The sequence below is a fragment of the Vespa crabro genome, chromosome 20 (genome assembly GCF_910589235.1).
Source record: "Vespa crabro chromosome 20, iyVesCrab1.2, whole genome shotgun sequence".
NCBI lineage: Eukaryota > Metazoa > Arthropoda > Insecta > Hymenoptera > Vespidae > Vespa > Vespa crabro.
Window position 1 is genome coordinate 3,148,513 of NC_060974.1, and position 27,403 is coordinate 3,175,915.

The 27,403-nt window shown below is 32.2% G+C and overlaps 4 protein-coding genes and 1 long non-coding RNA gene across 23 annotated transcripts; 2 read left to right on the top strand and 3 right to left on the bottom strand.

Moving 5' to 3' along the window:
* Positions 1–62: 62 nt before the first annotated feature.
* Positions 63–912, bottom strand: LOC124431228. 3 transcript variants are annotated; one of them, XM_046978860.1, is made up of 2 exons: positions 774–912; positions 63–483 (listed from the first exon to the last, which is right to left on the bottom strand). In XM_046978860.1, the coding sequence occupies exon 2, from the start codon at positions 468–470 to the stop codon at positions 63–65; it is 408 nt and encodes a 135-aa protein (XP_046834816.1). In that variant the 5' UTR covers positions 471–483; positions 774–912. The 3 variants fall into 3 exon arrangements, with proteins under 3 accessions (XP_046834816.1, XP_046834817.1, XP_046834815.1); XM_046978861.1 differs by having other exon boundaries at positions 765–892; XM_046978859.1 differs by lacking the exon at positions 774–912 and adding an exon at positions 564–757.
* LOC124431218 (SWI/SNF complex subunit SMARCC2) lies at positions 812–9,061 on the top strand. Of its 5 annotated transcripts, XM_046978841.1 has the most exons (12): positions 812–891; positions 1,011–1,073; positions 1,151–1,254; positions 1,674–1,793; positions 1,917–2,030; positions 2,209–2,573; positions 2,659–2,883; positions 2,989–3,284; positions 3,372–3,681; positions 3,754–4,505; positions 4,678–4,988; positions 5,109–5,580. In XM_046978841.1, exons 2-12 carry the CDS (start codon positions 1,064–1,066, stop codon positions 5,457–5,459), a joined length of 2,958 nt encoding a protein of 985 aa, XP_046834797.1. In that variant the 5' UTR covers positions 812–891; positions 1,011–1,063; the 3' UTR covers positions 5,460–5,580. The 5 variants fall into 5 exon arrangements, with proteins under 5 accessions (XP_046834797.1, XP_046834796.1, XP_046834798.1 ...); XM_046978840.1 differs by lacking the exons at positions 812–891; positions 1,011–1,073 and adding an exon at positions 8,839–9,061 and having other exon boundaries at positions 1,080–1,254; positions 5,109–5,466; XM_046978842.1 differs by lacking the exons at positions 812–891; positions 1,011–1,073 and having other exon boundaries at positions 1,080–1,254; positions 2,992–3,284.
* On the bottom strand, positions 6,128–8,842 carry LOC124431225. The gene is made up of 4 exons (XM_046978856.1): positions 8,160–8,842; positions 7,712–8,042; positions 6,605–6,810; positions 6,128–6,452 (listed from the first exon to the last, which is right to left on the bottom strand). Exons 1-4 carry the CDS (start codon positions 8,660–8,662, stop codon positions 6,221–6,223), a joined length of 1,272 nt encoding a protein of 423 aa, XP_046834812.1. The 5' UTR covers positions 8,663–8,842; the 3' UTR covers positions 6,128–6,220.
* A 54-nt stretch (positions 9,062–9,115) lies between the features above and the next one.
* LOC124431221 (protein PTCD3 homolog, mitochondrial) lies at positions 9,116–12,646 on the bottom strand. The gene is made up of 10 exons (XM_046978848.1): positions 12,294–12,646; positions 11,858–12,029; positions 11,577–11,774; positions 11,221–11,477; positions 11,010–11,118; positions 10,563–10,899; positions 10,272–10,474; positions 9,867–10,202; positions 9,569–9,784; positions 9,116–9,461 (listed from the first exon to the last, which is right to left on the bottom strand). The coding sequence occupies exons 1-10, from the start codon at positions 12,320–12,322 to the stop codon at positions 9,303–9,305; spliced, it is 2,016 nt and encodes a 671-aa protein (XP_046834804.1). The 5' UTR covers positions 12,323–12,646; the 3' UTR covers positions 9,116–9,302.
* Positions 12,647–13,213: 567 nt separating this feature from the next.
* On the top strand, positions 13,214–25,777 carry LOC124431229. Of its 13 annotated transcripts, none has more exons than XR_006943936.1 (12): positions 13,214–13,464; positions 13,591–14,085; positions 15,946–16,008; positions 16,794–17,155; positions 17,416–17,713; positions 19,172–19,510; positions 20,746–20,870; positions 22,893–23,061; positions 23,319–23,442; positions 24,899–25,047; positions 25,278–25,403; positions 25,560–25,777. It is a non-coding gene; the product is annotated as an uncharacterized LOC124431229 (long non-coding RNA). The 13 variants fall into 13 exon arrangements; XR_006943938.1 differs by lacking the exon at positions 23,319–23,442 and having other exon boundaries at positions 13,591–13,727; positions 13,882–14,085; XR_006943943.1 differs by lacking the exon at positions 23,319–23,442 and having other exon boundaries at positions 13,591–13,727; positions 13,902–14,085.
* The last annotated feature ends 1,626 nt before the right edge of the window (positions 25,778–27,403 follow it).

Sequence of the window (27,403 nt, forward strand, 5' to 3'; positions counted from 1 at the left end):
TAAATTAATTCTTTACAATTGGTGTAGTATATATATATATATATATATAAAGAAATTAAGATTCAAAATTCAAGTTTGTTAGCTTCAGGATATACAGGATTTAATTTTGCTAAGGAGCAAAATTTAACATACTTGAATTTAATATTTTCTAAAGTCTTTAAAATATCTGTAGTATCGTCGTTATGTTTAGGAAAATGATGAATATTATCTAAAATTTCATTAGCCAATGATATAACCTTCTCATTAGCAGTTTTATTACTATGTAGATACTGCTCTATAACACCACAATAATATCCTAATTGAGCAGCTACTAAACTAGCTCTATGATATCCAAGATGATATCCTTTCAATAATCTGTTTTGACCACTTTCATATCCATCTGTGTAACCAGATTTCTGCGCTTGCTCTTCCGCGAATAATAGATTTTCAAAAACTTGATTAACATCAAAGTCCTCCTTTTTTTCAGACATAATTGCGTCTTATCTGAAAAATAATTAATTAATTCATATAAACATTTCAAATTGTTCTCCCATCGTAAATGATAATTAATTTACATTACATACTTAATATATAAAATATTATATTTTATAATATAATAACTGCTCTGTATTTTATAAAAGGTAACATTAACGAGTAGAAAATCTTTTTGCTCATATTACAAATTTAAAAAATATTCAAATCTTAATATTTTAATGTAAAAGTGAAAAGAAAAATGTAAATAATGTTTCAAAGAATTTTAGGTTAGCGGCTTCTTCGCTAATCACCTTACTTACGAATTTCCTGCGCCATCGAAGTGCATTGGCCGACATATTTGAACGATCACATTGGCCAATCATATCATCCGAAAATCATCGTTCTTCACGTCGATGTCATATCTGTATTTTTATTTAGGTTATAATTCGAACGTATTATTATAACCACAGGCTTTTCTCATAACCATAGTTACATTTTCATAGTAAAAATAATAATTTTAACGGTTCAATTTTCAACATCAAGAATTAAATTTGTAGGCGTGCTGAGTAATTGAGAAGTGAAGAGATACAACCAACTTCAGAGGCGTGTCATGTTTGCAAGTAACGCGGCGTTATTGTTCGTACTATTCTTGAAGAATTTGTAGGTATAAAATTTATAATCAAAATGCTTGCGTTAGGCCCAAAAAAGGATGGAGGACCCAATGCCAAATTTTTTGATTCTGCGGAAATTCTCGCACAACTTGATGGGGTTAAACAGTGGCTCCTGAAAAATTGCAAAAAGGTATGTACATATAGTTGGCGTCGAATTCATCAGGAAACATTTTATATATGTCTTACAATGATATTAATTTTCTTTTAGTTTTTTTTGTTAATTTATAGTCAAACATGTATTTTGATATTTTATCTTTTATTTTTATGTCTTAGATTCCAAACTTATGTACTCTGATGCCATATTTTTCTAATTGTTTCAGTATGCATATGCACATGTGCTAATTTACTCTTTGCATAGTTTCATATGATTAAATTATACTTTCTGCGATTCAAGTTTCAAATCTTAAATTGTTATAATTATATCTTATCATATGATGTTTAATACCGGATAGAATGACTTCATGCGACAAGATTGTACAAATTATATTAACTATCATAAAGTTTTTAAAGTCAATTTTGTACAGTTGTATTTATCAATATTTCTTGCAGTATGTACAAACAGATCCTCCTACTAATAAAACCTTAGCAACTTTAGTGGTACAATTACTTCAATTTCAAGAGGATAATTTAGGAAAAAATGTAACTAAACCACCTATGACAAGACTTCCAGTATGTATAATATATTACTTATTATAATTCAAATTACATATATATATATATATATAAAAGTAACAATATATATATGTATGTATATATACATTGTACAGACAAGGTAATAATTATTTTCTCTAGATGAAATGTTTCTTAGACTTTAAACCTGGAGGAGGTTTGTGTCATATACTTTCCACTGCTTATCGATTTAAGCAAGAACAAGGATGGCGGAGATTTGACTTTCCAGTTGGAAAGGTATTATTTTAGATATAAATTTTTATATTTTAAAGTTATTTCTAAATTTTAAAGGTATATATTATTTTACATAAGATATAGTTTATATCTGATAGCACAATATAACATTATTCTTTTTTCTTTTTTTTTTCTTTTTTTTTTTTTTTTTTTTTTTTTTTTTTTAATTATCCCTGTATAGTCAGGATCTCGTATGGATCGTATAGTAGAAATGTTAATGGCAGCAGAGCGTGCTTTAACTCAAAATAGATGTTTGACTATACCAAGCGTTTTTGTAAGAGCTGACGTCGATAAATCAACAGCTACAAAAGTAAAAGAAGCAGTAAGACGACATCAAGGCACAGTTGTTGAAAATGAAGCAGATGCTACACATATTATTTTTCCACCAGTAGATCCAATGGAAGAAGAATGTGCACGACCATGTATGAGACGTGAAAGATCGGTTCTTCTTCATTGGTACTACTTCCCAGATAGTTATGACTCTTGGACTACTCTAGATCTTCCTTGGGAATTTCCTGAAGGAACTCTTAATATTACAAGTACAAGGTAAAATTAATACATTGTTCGTTTATAATATCTTTTATAATTTGACTCAGTTAATTATCTTACAAGATTTAACATATATTTTTAGATCGGTATATAAGGTATCGGCAACATGGGCGCTTGATTTAGATCAATATAATGAATGGATGAATGAAGAAGATTATGAGGTAGATGATAGTGGACAAAAGAAAGTTCACAAATATAGACTTTTAGTAGAAGATTTGATGGCACAACCTGCTCACCCACCACCAGGAAAAAAACCAAAAAGAAAAAGATCACCTAGTCCCCCACCAAAAGTTGGAAAACGCAAAAGGTTTGTGTTGCATATAATGATATTGTTGAATGGTTATATATTATAAATGGAAAAAGATAGAATTCAAATGTAGCACACTATGATGTTTAAATATAATATGTTCAGTAGCAGGGCTCCATCAAATATACAAAGCACTTCATCAACTTCTTCGGCAGCTACTCCAAAAAAATCACGCGGTGGTGGGGACGAAGAAGAAGATCTTACTCAAGGGATGGAAGATCCACCAGCGGAACCTCGGATTGTAGAGGTTGTTGCTGCTCCTGCTAATCCACCGGTTACAGGTCAAAGTAGTAATGCAACTACAAGCAGTAGTTTGGCATCAACTGGAAATAAAAAACAAGATAATGAACTACAACCTCTTAAATCCGGCAATATGGCAGATTTGGATGAACCAATGGAAGGTTTGTAAAATAAAATCCTTTTAACGTAATATACTTTGTATTCTGATATAAATTGTTATATTTGAAAATACAAATCGATTGACTTAGGTGATAAAGGAAGTTCTCAGGGTACTCAAGATAGAGAGGAAAGAGATACAAGCAAAGAAAGAGGAGAAGGAGGTAAAGGAGATGAGCCAGAAGATAATGTTACGGAACAGACACATCATATAGTTGTACCTAGTTATTCTGCTTGGTTTGATTATAATTCAATTCATACTATTGAAAAAAGAGCATTATCTGAATTTTTCAATGGCAAAAACAAATCTAAAACACCAGAAATTTATCTTGCATATAGAAATTTTATGATCGATACATATCGATTAAATCCGACGGAATATATCACATCGACAGCATGCAGGTATAATTTCATATAAAATATTTATCAATGATAAATTAAATGCTACGTAATAATATTTGATTATCGTTATAGGCGTAATTTAGCTGGTGACGTTTGTGCGATTATGCGCGTACATGCTTTTCTGGAACAATGGGGTCTTATTAATTATCAAGTAGATGCAGAATCCAGACCAACGCCTATGGGTCCACCCCCAACATCTCATTTTCATGTATTATCAGATACTCCATCGGGTCTTGCACCAGTTAATCCAAATCCACCAAAAACGCCACAACCATCGGCAGCAAAAACGTTGCTTGATCTTGAGAAGAAATCTACTACAGCGCTCGGTGTCGAAGAAAAAGTTTCGGCCAGTGCTATGACAAACTTTGGTTTAAAAATTGATCAGTATTCTAGGAAACCAGCAGTGTTAAAGAACAAACAAGCGGCCGGGGCAACGCGCGATTGGACGGAGCAAGAAACACTTTTATTATTAGAAGGTTTAGAACTTCATAAAGATGATTGGAATAAAGTCTGCGAACACGTTGGTTCTAGAACGCAAGATGAATGCATATTACATTTCTTACGATTACCCATAGAAGATCCGTATCTTGAAGAAGGTGGTCCAGAAGGTTTAGGACCTCTTGCATATCAGCCGGTACCTTTCTCAAAGGCTGGAAATCCGGTTATGAGTACGGTCGCATTTTTGGCTTCGGTCGTAGATCCTAGGGTGGCAGCTAGTGCAGCAAAAGCTGCTATGGAAGAATTTGCTGCTATTAAAGATCAAGTTCCAGCTGCGTTATTAGATCAACATTTGCGAAATGTTCAAGCTAGTGCCAATTCAGAAGGTAATTATGTTATAAATAAAATAACATTTCTATTACAAAAACTCTCTCTTTCTCTTTCTTTCTCTCTCTCTCTCTCTCTCTCTCTCTCTCTCTCTCTCTCTCTCTCTCTCTCTCTCTCTCTCTCTCTCGATGAAAGTGATCGATAATAGAAAAGACAATTTTTGATCATTAGGAAAATTTGATCCAGCTGCTGGACTTGCACAATCAGGTATCGCTGGTACGGGACCACCTGAACCACCTGACGATACTACAACACCATCAACAGCTGGTACCCAAGCAACAGCAGTTACTTCTCCTCATTCAACAGGTCCAGCTTCTATAGAGACAAAGAAAGAAGATCCAGAAAAATCAAAGGATTCATCGGACGTAGAACAATCCCCATTGGAGATAACGAAGAAAGAGGACGAATCTAAAGAGAGCGAAGACGATACTAAATCTTCTATTGATGCTGAAGCTATAGAGGCAAAAGAAAAGAAGGATAAGGTAAATTACATTATATATATATTATATAATATCAATACGTATGGATAAAAATCAACTAACTAATCGAATTATTTACTCGAATAAAATACTAATGAGAGATTTTCCTTATAAATAAATTAGGTTGTCAGGGATGCCCAATTACAATCCGCAGCAGCGGCGGCATTAGCTGCTGCTGCCGTGAAAGCGAAACATTTGGCGGCTGTAGAGGAACGCAAAATAAAATCTTTGGTCGCGTTACTGGTTGAAACTCAAATGAAAAAATTAGAAATTAAATTACGTCATTTTGAAGAATTAGAAACAACGATGGAACGCGAACGCGAAGGACTCGAATATCAAAGACAACAACTTATTACCGAAAGACAACAATTTCATTTAGAACAATTGAGAGCAGCTGAATTCAGAGCACGACAACAGGCACATCAACGTTTAGCCCAAGAACAACAACAACATACTCCACCTGAGCAGACATAACTCCATCGTGAGTTATTTTAAAATATTAGCGACAAGTCATAACAGCATTAATTCTATGCTGTTATGATTGTTTCAAATATCACTCTGTAGGATAGTAAAAAAAAAAAAAAAAAAAAAAAAAGAAAAAAAAACATAAATTACACTTATATAATTACACATTCTATCACCTTCATTACACCAGACAACAACAATTTTTAATTCGTTCTAATTATCATATTTTCTTTCATGTTTATTTCTTAATTATTTTACCAAATTTGTATAGATTTTTGTACCTGTATTCATAGTCAAATAGTATATATTCGAAAAGGATTTAAAAAAAAAAAAAAAAAAAAAAAAAAAGAACTATCTTAATCTTCTTTTTCTCGGTGAATTATAAATTTATTTTGAAAATTTTTAGATCACAACTATGAATAGAAGCTGCTATTACATCAATTTTATTTTGAAAAGTTGTTTGTTTGAATGAAAAAAAGATATTGTTAATTAAATATCTTATTTTCAAAATCAAATTACTCGTTAGCGCTTGTAAATTTTGCATATATAAATACATACAACACAAATAATCCATTAGTGTCTACATTAAAATCAATCATTGTAAACTATAAAGCCATAAAAATAATAGTAAGCATTTTTAATACTTATTATAATACTATGAAGTGTTTCATTTTTTATTTTTTTTTTTTTTTATTTATTTTTTTTTTTAATTTTTTTTTTATTTTTTTTTTTTTTTTTTATGTTTTTTTTTTGGTAATTTTACGATCAGTCTATAAAGCATGATTGTGTATTAATTCCAAAACTAAATCAGTCATCAATCGAGCACATTCAGCTCCTGGTGGTGGTGGTCGTGGTGGTGCTCGTGTATTGCGTTCTTCTTTACCAGCTTCTGCTCTTTCATATAAATCTGGAGCTTCATCGCTTGCACACGTACTAATTGGCAAAATATCCAAAGCTAAACCAACACCAAATCGTCCACATCTTCGCATTTCTTTATTCAGTCTAAACAGAAATGAATATAGGAATGATTGTGTAATATCTATGTCCGTTTATTATCACATTTTTTTCACATCATTACTTTTTCATGTTGTATATTGAAATATTGCATTTTTTTTTTTTCTCTTCTTCAACATATTCTTTAATTTTTTACTCACAATTCCCATATAATAGAAGCATTTTTTGGTGGTTGCTCTGGATTAAGTATATGGAGCGATGACATCAAATGAAAATGATAATGTTGAAGCAATTGTGTCATGTATGTCTTTCTAACTTCTCCACTTGTACAGCAGTACAGTAAATTTGCAAGATCAAGAGCAAGTGAACCAACTCGACTTAGTTGAAAGTCAACTAAGTAAATATCCTGAAAAAAATTAAAAAATTAAAACATATTATAGAGGATACAATTTATTTTCCTTTTTTTTTTTCTTTCTTTCTTTCTTTCTTTCTTTCTTTTTTCCTTTTTTTTTTCCACGATAAATTCTAAATTAATAACACACGGAACATAAAAACGATTTTATACATAAAATTGATCTACTTATAATTAAGAAATACCTTTTGTGTATTCCAATGCAAAGTATTTTACTAGTGTAAATAAATTTATTTATAGATAAACATTCATAAAAATAATTAAGAAAATAGTATATTTAAAATAAAAAATAAAAAAAAAAAAGAAAACATGAATACCGAATCTTATCCATAAAATATATTAAATATTTTCAATGATAATAAATATATGAAATAATGTCGATATCATATGTATTAGAAAGTTCAAAAGAGAATATTTAAGAATATTTGATATTTACTTATCATATATATATATATATAATTATAATTATATAATATATATATATATTGCATATTTTTAGCGTGAGAAATTATTTGCATCTTGATCAGAGAAATAATTAAGGACATATTCTAAAATGTGTTTATTATCATGCATAATAATATCTTTCTTTTTTTTTTCTTTCCTCCTTTTTTTTTATATATATATGTTCTTTTACATTCTAAATTCCAAAGCCTTTTAGGCTGAATGATTAAAGTGAGATCTTTCGTATAAAAATTAATGATAATTATAGGAAATTTTTTAGACTAAAAAAACTTATAAATTTATATAATAAAAATAAATTAAAATAAATATTGTTCTATTTTTTTATTTCTTTTTCTATTGAAATTAATTATTCAAAGGAGAATAGATACAATATATATTCTACTGCTATTGCATAATCTTATATGCTTATTTTATTTGTCAATAGAAAACTTACTTCAGTTTCTGAATCTTGTTGATCTCGAAAAAGGATATTATTAATCCAACAATCACCATGGCAGAATACAGTGAGTGGACCCTGTGCCGCAGCAAGTTCGCTCATTGTACGAAAAAAGACATTGTCATTTAAAAAAGCATTCAACTTTTCCATAATTTCTTCTCTCCTGTGTTCCATACATGCAGGAAGACCATCGGATACCATTCTTATGGCATTATTTGCAGCAGTCTTATAATATTGTCGATACCAATCTTCATTCTCAATACGGAACAGTACTTCTTGTATGCCTTTACCATCATTTGGATTTGATAATTTTAAGAATTCTTCCGGTCTTTGTGAGCATATGAAATAAATAATTAATTAAATGCAATATAAAAAAGAAAAAAAAAAAAAGAAAGAAAAAGCAATATTTGTACCCTTTATAAGAAATCATATAGATTAGATTTACCTTGTTTCTCTTAACGTAAGACTAAGTGCATGAAAACCAGCCAGAGCCTTCAATACAAGCTTTAAATGTTCAAATTTGAGACCTTTCCGTCTATCAGCCATTTTAAAACCTCTTTCCCTCAAATCTTCCATTGCTATAAGATCAGCTCTTGCGGCATACACTTTAACAATACCATTGAAAACTTTTTTACCATTTAATTGCATCTGATTTAATGCAGGCCAAACGTATGTATAAAATGCTACTTCATTACGAAATAGCAATTCACTTTTGAAAGCTTCCCTGCGTTCCTTTGATTGAGGTAAAACTTTATAAATTATTGCACGTTCCCAATTATCCCATTCTCCACTTTTCAATTGTTTCTTGCCCTTTGCACGAACACGATATAACATTGATGTATAATTATCTCCTCTTCCTGATCCTGGCTCTTCTTCTACACTATTAATCACCACGTCAGATTCATCTTTCATGATCAATTCACGTATAGACTCTAATGTAAGCCGCATAGTCTTTTTCTCTTATATATTTCTTTAAATTCTTAAAAATATCAAATGCAATAAATAGATCCTCTCTCTCTCTCTCTCTCTTTATTTCTCTCTAAGTTGGTCGAATGAGACCAGATATGACTGTCTTAGTTTTTAAAGCAGATGAAAGTGTTATGACGTTATACTATGTGATGCAGGAAATAGCTATTTGAGTGACAAGGGATTACAGCCTCCCACCATCGTACAATCTAATTCATTAATCGTTCGGGATCGAGACTCAAGGGACAAGGACATTACGATGTACATGTCGATCGTGCATGTGATTTACATTCCTTAGGGGGACAAAGCTACTGAATTATATCAATAACATTCGCTAAAATATATGCAGTTTGTTCATAGAATAAATTTTATATAATTTAATATACGTCTAACTATTTATAAGCACTAATATTATAGATTATTCATTAAAAGAGATTAGACAATATATATTTTTATTATTAATAAATATAAAATCACGGGACACGTATATGCTCATTTAACGAATTCATCATCTAATATATCTATAGTTACAAGAGAAAATTTTGAAATAGTTAATGGATTTATGGATCAGTATAATCCAATAAAAAGGTTACAGACTACTGTTCATTATGTATTTATAGAATTAGTACTGATCAGATAGTTCCAATTGAAATACATCATTTCCCACTAAACTGATTAAATTCTTTTTCTCATCCATAGTAAGTGGAATGACATTATATATTTTTCTAGCCATTAAAGGAGTCTCTTCTAAACCAGATATCATTGCACATTTGATCAAAAGCTGAAAACCAACGAATTATATACAATTTGAATATATATATATATATATATATATATATGTATGTATAAAGTCTAATGATATATAAAAATTATATATATATATCTTACAAGAGCAATTGATCCATAGCCTTGTGAAATACAAATTTCTAATAGTTGATTGATTTGATCGGCATTTAATATACCCATTACAGATCCTTCACAAGATGTTATAAAAGTTAATACTTCTAATGCTTTATTATACCAATTGGCACGTAACAACAGCAAAATTATATCTTTCAATATTACAATATTCCATACAACTTGTCTAATATTTGAGCGTTTTAACTGAAAATAATAAATATATTATTATATAATGCCGATTCAATATATAAAATATCATAAATAAAGTATAAATAAATTCATTAACCTGTTTATCATGCCAGATATCCGAAGCAAATGTTGCAAATACTTTATGAAGTGGAGATTCACTTTCAATATCACAATGAGAAGCTATATCTAAAGATATTTTTATTAACTGTTCATTTTGTATCATATTATACATTTTTATTTGGGACATGAGTTTTGGTAAATTTTCCATAATAATTTCTTTCGATTGAAGTTGTAAAATAGTTAAAATATTTTCCATAATGCTTATTTCTGGTATATAAACATGCATACTTAATTCATAATAAAACTCAAAGAACTTTTCTATCGGTAGCATTTTCAGTTTTAAGTTAACATAGTGTCGATAGTAGATATTCTCCTAAAAATGAATAAAGAAATATTATATAATATATATATAGATTGAAATTAAAAGTTGTCAAAAACTTACAAAATAAGCATTAGCAAGGAATTTATAATTGTCATCTTTTAAAAGAAGTGCATGCAGTCTATCTCCTATTTTCAAGTTATTTTCTTTTTTAGCTATTTCCATTGCAACAGGAAAGAAGTTAATATCTTTCATATCACGAAATTCAAGGGTCTCCATTTCTAATACATCTAACATATTCTCTAAAATTGTGATTAAGGATTCGCCTAAATGCAAAAATAATAAATATAATTAATTATTAAGAAAAACATTATTTTGTGTAATTTCATATAAATATAACATAAACTTTCTTACTATTTTGATTTTCCAAATAAAGTATATGGCAATACGAGATTAATGATGGTTTTATTTCTAATAATTTAAATATATCCAATAAAGAATATGTAAATTTTGCTGCTATATTATATGATTTCAATGTGTAAATTATTTCCAAAGAGGAATTTAATGTCCCTAAATTAGGATGTATGCCATTATCACTCATGTCTTGAAATATTTTTAATATCTCATTTCCAGGTTCTTTCAAAGTTTCTTTCACATATGGTATTATTCTTATTATTGCATTATATGCGTTAACATTTAATGGTATTTTCTTTTCCTTACATTGAACAAATAGCGACCAAGCTTCTCGTGCCTGTGAAAAATATTAGATATTAATACCTCTAGTTCTTAAATTTAGGAAAAATGTAATATATATGTAATATACATATATATATATACATATATTATGAAAAAATATTATACCTGTAAATATTTAGCCTTGCCACATATTAAAGTATTGTACGCAGCAGCAGCTGTTTCAGCATCTTGCGATATCAAGAAATTAAATAGTTTTTCAACTTCTTCTACCTCTCTAAAATTAACAATAATTAATAATATAAAAAAATACAATAACTCTTTCAGACTTTAATTTATCCAATAAGGAAAATATTAGTGTTTCCCTTAGAATACATACTTCCAATTACATTTCTTAGTTTCATATTCAGTAAACATGTAAAAGCGTTCTTCTTGAAAGGTAAATTGCTTAAGATTTGAACTATTAGAAAAGCATAACAATTCTAAAAGATATTGCTTAGCTTTTATCGACACATTTTCTTCCAATAAGTTATATATTTCTAATGCCTCAACTGTTTTACCTTTTGATATTGTATTTAACAATATTTCTTCTGAAACTTGTTCTTTTTTTGTATATATGGCCGGTGGCATAAATTCCTATGAACATTTTATATATATAATGTAATATAAATTGAATTTTATAAACTTACAAAAAGATCTAAATATAATTTTAATAACAATTAAAATCACACTTACCTCTATAACAGGATCAGCAATATTCTGTTTGAATAAGTCAGCATGTTCTTGATGAACCCACATTCCTGTCTTTCTACCAGATTCAAATGATAATGCATAATGACGTTGAGCATGCTTGGATGTAGGCGTTAAATATGGATCATCATAATATTTATAATGTGGAGTAAAGTAATCTCTGGAGATAGTTCTTTCTAGAGCCTATAACACATATAATAAATATTTTTTTTTTACATTTTATCAACATTAAAAAAAGATGGAGAAGTATTATAATTTTTACAAACCCTTAAAATATCTGTCGGTCCACGTTCTATTTTATCTGGTATTTTAATGTCAACTATAGAAGATGCTGTAGAAGATGCTGTAGAAGATGCTGTAGAAGATGCTGTAGAAGATGCTGTAGAAGATGCTGTAGAAGACGAGGATTGCAATCGTCTTATAATTTTACTGGTCACTCTATAGAGTATAATAATATTTGTTCAATACAATAAAATAAAACACTATTTACGATAGTAAAATATTGACATGTTAATATGATAACAACAATTGGTGATAATTAAAGTTTTTTCTTTGAAAAAAAAAAAAAAAAGTATATATATATATTAAATTAAGTATAATGAATGTTTGAAAGTCCCTCGAAAATAGATTATATAAAAATAACTACGTAATATATATATTTGAATACATTCGTATGATTTTTCAAAAAACATAACCACATACCGGCATGACGTATTTGTTAAAGCGTTCATTACGTTATTTTTATTATCAAAAATTCAAGAACACAAATAAACTTTTTCGAATATAGATAGGTTAGAATTTCAGCACGTTGTAAACTAATTCTTTCACGATATTAAAAGCCTCGATTGGTAATCACATTATCACAACAGCATTGCCATTCATACATCTTCAGTTATTTGGTTGCCTATATACAGGCTTAATAATATTAGAATTTCCAAAAAATACAAATATGTAATTTACTTCATTAATAATGGTCATTCGATTATTATAAATCAATTTTACAAATATATAATACATATAATTGTTTGTTCATACATTTAATTCTATCTGTCAAAATACTATGCTTGATCATCGATAATTGTGTATATATATATATATATATATGTATATATTAAATATTAAATTAAAAATTTTTAACATATAAACGATGTAATTATGTATAAAATATAAATAAAAAATAAATCAATATAAAATTTCATTTACATTCATTTACATAATATACTTTATCGAGAGATATGAAAAGAAAAGATATTACATGTGCTGCACTCTACTTGCAGTTTAAATAAGCGCGCTTTACAATATGGTATCTACGTGTATCAAATCAAGCGCGTTACGGTTCATTAAATAAAAGCAGTTGAGATTAAATCGCGATATTTCTGCGAACGATTAATTTCGATAAATAGAATTTAAAATATTATTTAAGTGAATTATACAAAAATAAAAATATTGTCAATATTTTCGCAATTAACGTGAATAGATATAAAAAAATGTATTATATATTTTACTGATTATATATATATATATATATATATATATATATATATATATATATATATACACACATATACATATATACATTTTAAACTATAACGGATTTTGAATACTTCGTCATTTCAGTTACAGTACGTTGCACGCTGTGGCCATTATTGTGACTCTACTCGAATTATTGTGTTACGTATTAGACAAAAAGAAAGAAAAAAAAGTTTCTATTATTAATTAAGACATATATTACAAATATTCTCGTAGATTGAATTAATATCAATACTCATCATCATTTGAAAAACTATCATATAACCATCAATGACGTTATTCGAAAGATTTATTTCTAACGTAATGATAACCATTGGATGGAAATTTGAAGGAAGCTTTTTAGGTAAGATAGCAAAAAAAAATGATAACGAATTCTCGAAGTTATCGTTATGTGTGAGAAACTACCGTTAAAAGAAAAAAAAAAAAAAAAAGAAACAAAAAAAACAAAACAACTACGTCTCGCTTTCAGGTCGTATCATCTTTAATCCCTGAGATCTTTCTGCGCCACCCCTAAATAAAGAGAGAGAGAGAGAGAGAGAGAGAGAGAGGAAGAGAGAGAAAGAGAGAGAGAGAGAGAGAGAAAGAGAAAAGGCTTCGCAACAGCTGGTAGGTCGCGAGATACAGAGAGATTCGAATTTTTTCGAATTATTTTTCTTTCTTTTCTATTTTCTTTTTTTTTTTTTTCTTCTTCTTCTTTTTCTTTTGCATATGAATGCTATATATTCCATATGCATGCTGAACCCTTTGCCCTATTGGAAAGAATTGAATAAAGTTTATAAGGAAGGTAAAAACATCACCACCACGTACACCCCAGTTCTGTGATGGCGTATAAGCGGGGAAAAAGAAGTACGCAGCGATCAAGAACGAGAGAGAAAGAGACAGAGAGACAGAGAGACAGAGAGAGAGAGAGAGAAAGACAGAAAGCGAGAGAGAGAAAATGCATGGGTTCCTACGCCGTGAGAACGTAAGTGTGTGTTACCCAGTAAAGATCTTTCTGTATGTGTGTGTATGCGCGCGTGCGTATCCATGTATGTATGTATATATGTGTATGCGAGAGAGCGCGTAAGCGGATGTACATACGTAGAGAGAGAACGAGGCGCGTTACTCACGTAAGAAGCCAGGTGTTTTATTTCAAACCGTGGGACTCTTTAAAGGGGATGCTTGCGCAGCGCGTTACACGCGTATTCCACCATAGTATATGAATGAAAAACAGGATTCGCGTGATTCTATGGTGGGGCGGAGGTCGGGAGGGAGGGAGGGTGGGAGAGAGGAGGGGAGACAACCCCACTACTTTTATTGTGTTTCCTCATTCGATCGAACGTAACGTAAACCCCCGTTTCTTCTTACAGGAGAAGAGTGTTCCTTTTGATCAGGTTTTTCTTCGTCGTCTCTTTGTACTTCTCTTTTTTTCTCCTCTCTCTCTCTCTCTCTCTTTCTTTCTTTCTGCATATGAGACGAATTAAAATGGCCGGATCTAGTCGTAGGTACAGCGCATATCAAGGAAAAAGAAAGAAAGAAAGAAAGAAAGAAAGAAAGAAAGAAGGTATGAGAAGAGTATGCACGGAAAGGACTCCAAGAAAACGAAAGAGAAAGAGAGAGAGAGAGAAAGAGAGAGAGAGGGAAGGAAAGAAAAAGAAAGATAGATAAAGAAAAAGAGAGAGAGAGAGAGAGGGAGACAACGGACGGGCACGATCAAGAGGGATCGGTCAGTGAGTAGTAGACAAAGGAGGATGATGTATGTATAGATATATCAAATATACGCGTGTGTGCGTGCATTATGCATATATATATATACATACATATGAAGTGTATGTGTGTTACACACGGTACATACACACACACATATGTACATATGTATATGTACATATCACTATATATCAAAAGCATTTCTTTTTCACGCCTAAGGCATGCACAGCCGCGCGCAGGAAACCCGAATCTTAGAAGGTACGAGAAGAGCGATCATGTGAATTCGAGGTTCGCGGCGAGAAGAATCCTTCTCTTTCATCTTTTTTGCCCGTTCCCTTCTTTACCTTCCTTCCTTCCTTCCTTCCTTCCTTCCTCCTCTTCTTCTTCTTCTTCTTCTTCTTCTTTACCTTCTTTACCTTCTTTACCTTCTTTCTTTCTTTCTTTCTTCCTATCCTTCTCTTTTTCACTACTGCAACCGTTTCGTGGAACGGTTACGTATGTGTGTGTGCGTGTGCGTGTGTGTATGTGTGTGAGAGAGAGAGAGAGAGAGGAAACAAAGAGATGTGCACATCTTTCTTTCGAATTCGTGTGTGATCGTTAATAATGCGAGCGAAAGCATCGTTGTATGTATGGGTTTTAACCCTTTCGCTTAGATTCTAGCAACCCCCTTCTTTGTAATCCTTTCTTCTATCCTATATTCACTCTATCTACACTCGCTTCACTTGTCATTATATATAACCATGTGTCTCTTTCGTTTTTCTTTTTTTTTTTTTTTCCAGTAGCGACATCAAAACAACATATTTATACGTTGAATAAGTTAAAAACGATAGATAAACGTTATCCTCGAAATGTCGAAGAGGTTATGTTCAAAATTTTCTCGCGTAATAAGTTCTCTTTTCCTATTAAGGTCAAGGTCACGCGAGGATGAACGTGCAACAAGCATTCTCCCCTTCGGGAATCTCATATACGACACATATATATATATACACATATATGTATATCATACATACGTAGACATATAGTGCTGCTGTATGAATGCATAAAACGATCTTCTCTATCTTCTCTGTCTATAATCTCGTTTATATTAAATATCTTCTTTATTTCTTGATTGTAATATCTGGATTCGCGTTTTTTGCAGATGAGAGCGGTATGAGGAGATAAGGGGAAGAATAAAGTTTTCGTAAGATGACGGAATGGAAAGGTAAATGCCAAACGAATAAACCATTCTTTTGTTTTTCTTTTTTTTTTTCCCCGTTGAAAATTTAATTATCCGTTTATTCGATACACGATAAAATCCAATAATGAAGAACATAACCAATAAACATAAGGACGTAACGAAAGATAGTTTGTTCGTTTGTTTGTTTTTAAGAATGATTAACAGAATTTATATACATTCGATGGGTAAAAAACACCTTTATTGGACGACAATCGACGAGTAAAAGAAAAAATAATGTCATACAACAAGCAAAAATTCGATAATAATTATAATTAAATAATTGGACGATATATATCGAGAAAATTCAGCAGGCCGGGACGAGTGCAATTTGAATTAAAATCCATGTAACAAATAATGCCCACATCCTAGCCTACCGAAAATCTCGTCAGAAATTTCTCTCCGTCAATATTTTTCTTTCCTTCCTGCTTTTTTTTTTTTTTTCTTTTTTTTTCTTCTTCATTCTTCTGCGCCTGCGCAAGAAACAAAAAAGAACGCAGCGTTTATTCTTCAATTCTTCGCATGTAACCTATTATTCATCATTTTCTTCTATCCGTTGGATTGATTCTTCTTAGAGGTGAAATTAATTAAGTTATTCGAGATGTTACAAAGTGCATTCCGATAGGCCGGGACAAGTGCAATATTATATAATTAATGAATGAAACATTGTCACAAATCTCGACCTATCTTCGATGCAAATTTTATATATACATATATATATATATATATATATAATACACACACACACATATATATTTTTTTTTTTGTTGTAGTTTACGATTTTTCTTCATTAAAAGTAGGATCCAAAATAAACGTAATACTTTTTTCTTGATGGCAACCTATGAAGACGGCGACACGACGAACCATTTTAGTTTTGATTTGTGCAATATCCCATATATCCCATGGTCTAAAAGGAATTGTACCGGTTGGCCACGTTCAAGAGAGTGGGGTTACGAATCGACTCAAATTTCGGACAGTATAAAACGCGTCGTCTCCTTTCATTCTGAGCTGAACAAAGGAACGATAGATACCCTCCCTACCATACGATAGAAAGAGAGAGAGAGAGAGAGAGAGAGAGAGAGAGAAAAAGAGACAGAGAGAGACAGAGAGAGACCCTACCACCTTTCGTCAAAACGTAGGTAAAAAAGTTTCGTAGGATTTTCATGTATATTTTTTATTTCACTTGTTTTCAACGCGCGTCTTAAATAAAAAATAATTTAAAAAAAAAAAAAAAAAAACAAAAAATCACGATTAAAAAAAAAAAAGACTGATCATCAATCTCGTCGAACTACTATCTTTATTTGTTGTTCGAAATTAATCGATATTATTTTTGAGCACGACATAAATTATTATAAATACCAAAACGAAACTATCTTAGGTATATTATATTTTCAGGAATTGATGACCGCGTGAGAGAGGACTTCAGTTTAAAAATGGGAAGTATACATGAGTATTCTTCGAATTTTTTTGTGGTTACCCAATGAAAAGAAATCTACGAAACAATTTGCCGGGGCTCTTGTAAAAGTTCTGCTAGAGTCGTCGACAACTACTAATACTACCAACACACAACCAACGACGACGGACGACGTGGACTATGGAACAACACCGACCAACAGAGCCCTCCAATTTTGTAGGTTCGCGCGTTCTCGTCGACAGAAAATGTGCATCGAGCACCCCACCAAAGTGTTTCCTGGTATATATGTGTTCCTGTATATATGTATGTACATAATATATATGTATATATATGTATATGTGTGTATGTGCGTGTGCGTGTACGGACGTGCGCGCGGGACGAGACCCTACGATTTGGCCTTGGCGGTTAGTCTCCAAATCGAAGAGCCCTTTCGTTATGTGTTTTTATGTATGTATGCATGTACGTATGTACGTATGTATGTATGTATATGTATATATGTATGCATGAATGTATATACGTAACAACGAATTATGAGGATTGATTATTATTTCTCTTTTGATGAACGAATATTACTTTTCTCGGATGAGAACGGATTCCGCGTGTTAATTTCTCGAAAACTATTTTGATTTGAAATTAATCCATCTATTTTAATATATCATTCTTCATTTTTATTTTTGTTTTATCTTTGGAAAGTTACTTAAGAAAAAAAAAAAAAAAAAAAAAAGTCGATATCTTTATACTTATGATCTATCGTTATATTTTCATTATAGTTTTGTGATCCATTATATATTGTTTTCGAGTAAACGCGAAGAGAAGAAATAGTGGGGGAGGTGGGGAGGAGGGATTATCATCGATAATGTTCAAACGACGCGCACGTTGTGTAAGAAGACGATGACGATGCTGATAACGACGACGACGACGACGACGACGACGACGACGTCGACGACGTCGATGACAACGTCGACGTCGACGCAATGACTACTGATGAAAAAGAAAGATAAGAAGAGAATGACTGAATGAGTGGGAGAGAGAGAAAGAGAGAGTGGGGGGTAGAGAGAGAGAGAGAGAGAGAGAAAGAGGAAGAGAGTGAGAGGAGTCACATCCTCACAAGAACGAATAATTTAGAAAAGATGATGATCACGACACGTTTCTAATGTTCAACGAATAAAAAAAACAACGAGCACCGAATAATAATGATTAATGATATCTCGAATGAAATTTTCTAATCGCGAATTCAAAAAAAAAAAAAAAAAAAAAGAAAAAAAAAGGGTTACATTATTACGAATATTATTTTACAAGAACGATTATATCGCGTTAGATATATAGATATATAACAAATATACTTATACATATATATATATGTATATATATATATATGTATGTATATACATACACCAATCGAAATCTCGACAAAAATTATCGAACTTTTCGTATAACCCGATCCTCTTGAAGAAATTCCCTCGTGGACCAACACGTTTACCTTCTCCTCCTCCTCCTCCTCCTCCTCCTCCTCTTCTTCATCCTCGTCGTTGTCCTCCTCGTGGTTTTTTCTCTCATTCATGTGTGTATGTGTGAGTGAGAGAGAGAGAGAGATAGAGAGACATGAGGAGAAGATATTTATTCAACTGTTTTCCTTTGCCGTGATCTTTTCTCGCTCGTTCGCTCTTTCTTCTTCTTTATCTTCACAATAATATACAACGCACAAAACACAACTAATTTAGCCGGTACTCCTTTCAGAACAACGATGTCTCCAAGAAGAAGACGTAGTAGTAAAATAAAGTAGACGGTAGTGGCGGCAGTGGCAGTGTGGCAGTGGCGGCACGACAACAGCACGTATTCTTCGATTCTCTGATAATTCTTGCCAGAAAAGATATAAACTGCTAGAGAAATCCTGACTTGAAGAAGATGAAGATGATGATGATGAAGTTGAAGTTGATAATGATGATTACTATGACGATGGGATGAAGATTATGATGAAGAAGAAGTGAGGATGCAAACGACGCTTCGCGTAGGACGTTCTCGAGCAAACTGCTGCTCGTGGCCAGGTGTTCCGCCTCTTTATTCCTTTTGGCTGCCGTGAGTACATGAAAGCCCCTGGCTATATAGGTACCCGCAGGCTTCTCGGTGGTGGGGAGCTTATTCTTATTTAACAGAGCAACGACGAAGCAGGAGAAGCAGGAGCTGCAGCAGCAACAGCAACAACAACACAACAGCAACAGCAGGATCAGCAGCAATACACACACACACACACACAAACACATACATACACAGAAAGAGAGAGAGAGAGAGAGACTTCAAATCCTCCCCCTTTCCACCATTTCGTCCCTTTTCTCGCCTTCTCTCTCTCTTTCTCTTTCTGTTGGATTTCTTCGTCTATCCATCCGGTGTCCCTTTCTCTCTTTCTCTTTTTCTCTCTTTCTCTCTCTCTCTCTTTCTCTTTCTGTCTTTTTTCTTCCTTTCGATCCCCCTCTTACTTCATCTACTTGCTCTCCTTTTGGTTTACCCCACTACCCCTCTCTTTTTCCTCTCCTTAGCCGATACTCCTTTGTCGTGTACCGATCCGCCATCGAGGAGCCCGCCAAAATTGTATCAGCTGTCCTGGATTTTCTACTACCCACCTTTCAAGACTCAACTATATACACCATTTTTGTTCGTTTGTCGTTCGTTCGTTCGTTCGTTGGTTGGTTGGTTGGTTGGTTGGTTTGGTTTGGTTTGGTTTGGTTGGTCTTTTACATCCTTCTTCACCGTGTAACTGACGATGAAGACGTTGCAAAAAAAAAAAAAAAGAACTAACCATCTCTCTCTTTCTTCTCTTTTTATTTTCTCTTTCTCTCTTTCTCGATTTGATTTATTATGATTTAAAACTAACAATACCACGCTATTAAAAATTCCTCTTTCCTTTTTAAACTGTCCGTTTTTTTCCTCTCTCTCTTTTCTTTTTCTTTTTTCCTTTTTTTACTTCAACCGATTACTCGCACCATCAAAAAAAAAAAAAAAAAAAAAAAAAAAAAAATAATCTTTTTTTACTATCTCTTCTTTCCCAGATATATACACTAATGCGTCGTTGTAAATAAATCTTTATGATTAATTATAAATTTCCTAAGTAATTTCAAGATGATATCAATGTGCAATAAATTTTATTGCTAAAAAATGTTGTTCATTGATAACGGTATTCATTAGGAAAATCATAGTTATATGGAAAAATGATATGTTGAAATATATATTCTAGAAATATTATATATATATATATATTTATTTATTTATTTATTTATTTATGTGTTATATATCATAAACTAGGTTCTCGTTTGCAGATAACAACACGGTTGCTTTCAAGGACTATTCATCCGGTCGTTTCTTTCCTTCACCTGGGACAGCTGGAACTTAGGACGACCACGTGCTTCTCTCTCAGCTTCAACGAGCAATCCCAGCATAGCAGGTTGCAACGGTTTATCGTAGGCATTAATCGTATCGTCGATTAAAGAGGAATCAACATAAATTCATTCATAATATTTTAATATACTCCTATAAACGGATATACATTTCATTACACCAATGATTTATTAACTATCTATTATAAGATAAATCCTAATCATTGAAAGAATTAATTAGAAATATATAATATTTTTCAGATTATTTCATCTTATAGTATCATGGACAAAGTAAAAACGTTGTTGTTGCTGTTGTTGTTGTTCTTGGTACGATAGTTCGTTATTATCCTTAATGACAACAAACAAAATCTATTTTCTTTTTTTATCATTATTGTAAATTGAAAATGATATTTCCATGATCTACATTATTTCTATACAACTTTCTTGTTAAATGATTTATTTTAAACGACGTTACTATTTAATCGCGATGATTGATTATTCTTCTCGTCGTGTCCCCTCTTATTAATTCACAAGCTCTTACAGTATATGATGCAATTGATAGCATATTCACACGTAACTATATATAATATGTATGTATATATAAATCGACGATTATAAAAAAGTGATATCTAAGGAAATATATTTTTTTTTATAATTTTGCGAACGTGAATTTATTCGTTGTTTTTAAAAATTTTTCATTTTCCTTCTTTTTTGAAAGGAAAAAGAGTAAGCAGATATATTTGAGCTTGAAAAAAGAAAAGATAAAAATTCTCTTTTACCGTAATCTTAAAAATATCAATAGCAATTTAAAAAATATAATAATAAGTTATATATCGTACGTTTTGTGCGTGACAAAATAATACGTATATCTTTTAATGTTTGAAACGACATACATAAATCATTTTCGACGTAATCATCGGATCAAAATATTGACGAATAAATAATATCATTGAGAAAATTAACGATTAATATAGAAATTTCCTAAAAATGAGAAAGGAAGCTTTCGAAAATGAATAGTCAATCGTTCTTCTTGGATCATGTAGGATCAATTTTATACGTCAAATCTTTATACTTATATTTTTCTCGATCGAGAAGGACAAAAATTATTAAAAATCATATAACAACGACAACAATAACAGCAACAACGTGTGAATTATGTAATTTGTTACATCTCAAGGTTTTCTTGCTACACATAATACATATATATATATATATATACACACACCATACATATATATATACATATATAGATATGTATAATACGCATGTACGTACGTAATACGTATATGTGTGTGCGTGTGTTAAGAGTCGGAACAAAGAGAAATCCGATAGGAGAAAAAGAGCAAGGGCAGCGCTCACAGAGTAGTTTATCGGGGCAGCAAAATGTGTGTACTACTGCGTTTTCCTTTGTCACACGCGGAAGCGTGCCCGCGAGAGCGAGAGCGTGAACGCGCGCGCGTACCTCAGCGCTCGATCGGTGTACAGTAGAGTGAAGTGGGGTGGGGAAAGAAAATGAAGAAAAGGGATGATTGAGAACCACTTGTAGGAGGACAGCTGCACTCTGAGCGCATCTGCTGTCGGTTGCGCGGGCACGCGCTTATATATATATATATATGTGTACATATATACTTGTGTATATATACTTACATGTATGTCGACATAGAGAAAGATAGATAGAGATAGAGATAGATAGATAGATAGATAAATAGAGAGATAGAGAGAGAAAGATAGAAGAGATCCAACTAATACATACAGACACATTTACAAGAATATGTATGTGAAACCATGGGCACAGGCAAGAGAAGTCCTCTCTCTATCTCTCTCTCTTTCTCGCTCATCGTTCCTTATTTCCACTATTCCTTCTTTCCTGTCTCTACTTTTCATTGTTCATCTCGTTCTTTCCCTTTTATCCCCTTTGATCTCTCCTTTTCCACCATTTGCTTCCCCTCCCCTTTCTCTCTCTCTCTCTCTCTCTCTCTCTTTGCCTCTTCCCCTTCATCCCTTTCTCTTTTTCTTTCTCTTTCTCTTTCTCTCTTTACAACACCAGCCGTTTACCGAGGCTAACAGTTGCCCCTGAATTTCTTTTCCAGATTGTACTCGAGTCCTCTTCTTTTCCATTCTCGCGAGGGGTTGACCTTCTCCTTCTTGTTCCCTCTGTAATATCTCACCCTTAACGTAGAGAGAACTTTGGATTTGGAATAACGACGAGTGTCAGGGACGAGCAAACTTGTGTTAGCTCGCTCGTTCGTTCGTTCACAGGTATGCATATATGAGTACATTTCTGTTCGATAGAAGAAGAGTTTTTGACTATGGGATATTTGCGAGAGAGAGAGAGAGAGAGAGAGAGAGAGAGAGAGAGAACGCGCATGCAAGCGCTAGATCTTTTCTTCTCGCAGAATATTTTGAAGGTCTCTCTTTCTCTTTCACCTACTCTAGTATATACACCATCTAACTTTTCTACCTACTTTAATTTCTTATATGTACATATGTATGTATGTATGTATATATGTATATAGATGCCAGCAGGACATTGCCGATCATGTTGTAGTAAAACGTTTGCAGCTTGCCCCAACCAACGGCCTATATGTAGGACCGTCACCCCAAGAAGGAACATTTTTCTTTGTTCGACATCGTCCGTCCGTAAGGATTTTCACCGACCATGAGAGACCATGAGAAAAAGAGAGAAAGAGAGAGAGAAAGAGAGAGAGAGAGAGAGAGAGAGAAAGAGAGGTTCCAGAGAGCAAGAGGACCATTCGTTTTTCCAAGAAACGTTCAGATCTTACCTACCCCTTAGCTTTTTTCCATCTGTTCTGTTCTGCTCTGTTCTCTTCTTTTCTCTTCTTTTCTACCTCTCCTTTTCCGGATCGTGCACCACCAAAATGCACTTTATCTCTTTTCTCTTCTTTTCTTTCTTTCTTTCTTTCTTTCTTTCTTTTTTTTTCCCCTCTTCTTCTTTTTTTCTCTCCTTTTTCTTTTTTCCTTTTCTTTTTTTCCTCTTTTTTTTCTTTTCTTTTTCTTTCTCTCTCAATCTCATTCTCTCGTCATATCCGCCACTAAGTTTCAAACGGTTTTTGGTCCCTCCTCTATACCTGCTTTTTCGTTGTGTTAAGGACTACTCGTCAACAAACCACTCTCCCATCCCCTTCCCTTCCAATCCCTCCCATCTCCTTCTCGCTCCTTAACGTGCTCCCACCGAAATTGTACCGGTCTCTTGGTTTAGCTCCTCAGCATTTACCTACGCAATATTATTTTCCTTTCATACGAAAACCATTCTCTACGTACCATCCGAGATTTTCTATTACAAAGAAATAGAATCAATACCTTTTTTCGAAATATTTTAAAGACGAACATTTTATTTTACTAAGGATAAACGTTTTACTTACCCCCACCCCCATCCCCCCGCCTCTCACCTAGTAAAAGAACACCCTCCCCTACTACTCCCTCCCATTCCGCTCATAGTTGATTTTTATTCATGGGATATAACGCGCGTTATTTATATTCACTTTATCCTTCGTATCTTTTTACCTTGATTTTATTTTTCTTTTTTTTTTTCTTTTTCTTTTTTTTTTTTTTTTTTATTATTATTATTATTCGCATAATTTATTCGTTAATACATGACACCGTATATGCGTACGATGCGCATGCAAGCGAACAAATTAAAAGTTATTTGTTATCTCTCGTTTAATTAATTACTTACATACGTACGTAACTAAATGATCGATCGAAAAGTGAGAAAAAAAAGAAGAAGAAGAAAAAAAAAAATTGTGCACATTAAGAAATTCAATTATTTTTCGTTTGATTAATTTTCGAGCAATCGAATTAAATTATTTCCTTTATCGTAAAGTCAAACAGTAGCAAGACGACGTTATTTTCTTCAGTTTTTAATTAAAACGAATCGAGAAATGCGTATGCGGTATAATACAATGCCATTTGAATCGAAATTATGCTTATACACACCTGCCTTCATTATACGTGTATATATATATATATATATATATATGTACACAATACATAATGTATTCTTTGTATTATTTGATTTAATTTTTTTCGAAAAACTTATTAAAAAATCTTATAATGTGCATCGAAATTTTTATAGGTAGCCTTTTGTAACGTCAAGACAAATGCACCGTATGGGTTTTACAGATCGTAGAAGAAGCCCCAGATGGCAAGCGCCGCGTCCGATCTTCTGTTTAAAATTTGAACCACGCCGGTATCGCGCTCGTTTTCCTTAACACCACCTGCTCGGTACGTATAGATTGGAAACCATTTCCTATATAATACGATTTTAACTCTCTAACGATCCCATTTGTCTTCCTATATGTTTAGATATATATATATATATATATTAGAAAATCAATCGATTACGTTTGTGAATTATCCTTTTTATTTTCTTCTCTATTTTCTTCTCTATTTTTTTCTTTATTTTCTTTTCTATTTTTCATTATTTTTATTTATTTATTTTTCATTTTTTTCAGCACTCGACCGTCCTCGCAATTTATTTATTGATTCATGAAAATATTAAAGTAAACGTTATTACATACGTACGATAATGATCGATGAACATAGCAACGTTAGAAACAAAAAGAATTCGAAAGTAAATGGTAAGGTTTATTTGAGAACAAACAAATAATTCTGTTCAATGGAATAATCGAATAAATAATGGATAATGGATACGTAGTGCATGATTTTGGAATAATTTCCATTAAACGTAATATTTATGGAAAATAAAAGGTCGTTTTATACTAGCAACGTTATAGTTTTAGGGACAAGTTTGAAAAGATCTTTGTTCGTCAAGGAAATGGGTCTGCTATGGAAGCGTATAAATGCTCAGTGTGCGAGCACTGTGTTCTTTACGGATAGCCGGAAGTTGAATGTACGTAATGTTTCTGGGCGCGCCTGCTAAAGCTATTTTTCGCTTCACTGGCAAATAAAAACAATATAATGATTGAGCATAACTTGATGCGCATACTTAAAAGATCTCATACTTTTTCTATGACTTCTAACTTAAATTATTATTTCTCAAATGTTTCATATTATATTGTTAATAGATATATAACGCTTATATATATATATATATATATATATATATATATATATATATATAAATGTATATAACAATAGGATCATTAAATTGGAAGCTTGAATCATGTTTGTTGTATCTCGACAAACATGTATTTGACATTTTGAAATTTGTTACATCCTCGGTATAATCTGTATTATCGACCATAGATATGTTTGCTTTTAAATAGAATTTTACATCTTCAATTTATCGACAATATATAAAATTACTGTACCGATGACATTTATCGACGGGACTATATTATCGATAGATGGCACTCTGCGGACACTCGAGATCCTCTCTGTCGATAATTCCATCATTTTAAACAAGAATCATTGTTCCAACTATGATATGCTAATGCATTTTAATAATTAAGAATATATAATAATAATAAAGAATATAGAATTTTTCGTTGATCTAAGAAATTAATTTAAAATTTTATGTAATCAATTTATTTACAGAAATATGATTAAATGAATGAAAATCTAAGTACTTTAACGTTTAGTTCGAATTAGGAAAAAATATTGAAAATGCATTAAAATATGCAGCCATTTGCCCGATAGTACTTATGTTATATAATTTACATATAAATTACGATTATCAGAAGTACTACCGACCCAGGTCTCACCACGGGGAGGTTGCTGCATGTGGAGACCCACGAGCTAACGGTGACTCTACTCTAAAATCCGCGTTCCGCGATACCGATCCGGGATACCTTTCCGCTTCAATGCTGGCTTCTTAACTAACAGGGTATGAGTAGCTTAGCTACTACACACCTCTTACAGATAGCTCCACCATTTGCACCGTCCGCTTCAGACATAACGGATTATTAAGCACATCAGAATTCGTGCTTTCCGAATTTCGAACAAACAAAGCGCACTCCTTTGAAATACTAATCGCGTCGCGACACTCACGTGTGTGTTATAATTACGTAGATTCTACTGTTAAGCCGAAATTCGCGAAGTAACCCCATCGGAAATTTGAAAAAATCAAACGAAGTCCACGGTAGGACCTTTAATCGCGCCCGAACACCCACGCGAGTGTTAGAAAAACGGTGATTCTACTCTACATTTCGCGTTTTCGATTCGAACAATCAAACGTAATATAATCGCGCCCGAGAACACCCACGCCTGTGCCCGCCGACACGCGCGCAAGTGTTCTTCCTATCCTTCCCGTATTCGCGCGTAAAAATCGATGATGAATCTTGCCATGCGACGAATCATCCGGCGGCTGATGAACCTATCCCTCGATGACCTATACTGTAAAAGAAAAAGATAAAGAAGAAATAAAAGAACAAAAAAATATATAAAACAAAATAATATATATGTACATATATAAAATACAAATAGAAAATAAATATATATAAATAGATAAGAGACCTAGAAAAAGAAACAAAAAGAGAAGCAGCATGCACCATCCCATCGGTCTTACCTAAAGCTTATAAATTATAATTAATAAAAATAGATTAAAAACATAATTAAAAATATAAACACATAATTAAACACATAATTAAATACATAATTAGAAAGAAACAACATAAAT

Coding starts and splice junctions, on each gene's coding strand:
- LOC124431228 (XM_046978860.1), bottom strand. CDS start 470: ATGTCTGAAAAAAAGGAGGACTTTGATGTTAATCAAGTTTTTGAAAAT.
- LOC124431218 (XM_046978840.1), top strand. CDS start 1,138: ATGCTTGCGTTAGGCCCAAAAAAGGATGGAGGACCCAATGCCAAATTT. Junction 2,031..2,208: donor TTGACTTTCCAGTTGGAAAG/GTATTATTTTAG, acceptor ATCCCTGTATAG/TCAGGATCTCGTATGGATCG. Junction 3,285..3,371: donor TTTGGATGAACCAATGGAAG/GTTTGTAAAATA, acceptor CGATTGACTTAG/GTGATAAAGGAAGTTCTCAG.
- LOC124431225 (XM_046978856.1), bottom strand. CDS start 8,662: ATGCGGCTTACATTAGAGTCTATACGTGAATTGATCATGAAAGATGAA. Junction 8,043..8,159: donor CTTACGTTAAGAGAAACAAG/GTAAATCTAATC, acceptor ATGCTCACAAAG/ACCGGAAGAATTCTTAAAAT. Junction 6,453..6,604: donor GCTTCTATTATATGGGAATT/GTGAGTAAAAAA, acceptor ATTTCTGTTTAG/ACTGAATAAAGAAATGCGAA.
- LOC124431221 (XM_046978848.1), bottom strand. CDS start 12,322: ATGAACGCTTTAACAAATACGTCATGCCG. Junction 11,478..11,576: donor TTGCTGATCCTGTTATAGAG/GTAAGTGTGATT, acceptor AAATGTTCATAG/GAATTTATGCCACCGGCCAT. Junction 10,900..11,009: donor GCAAGGCTAAATATTTACAG/GTATAATATTTT, acceptor TATTTTTCACAG/GCACGAGAAGCTTGGTCGCT.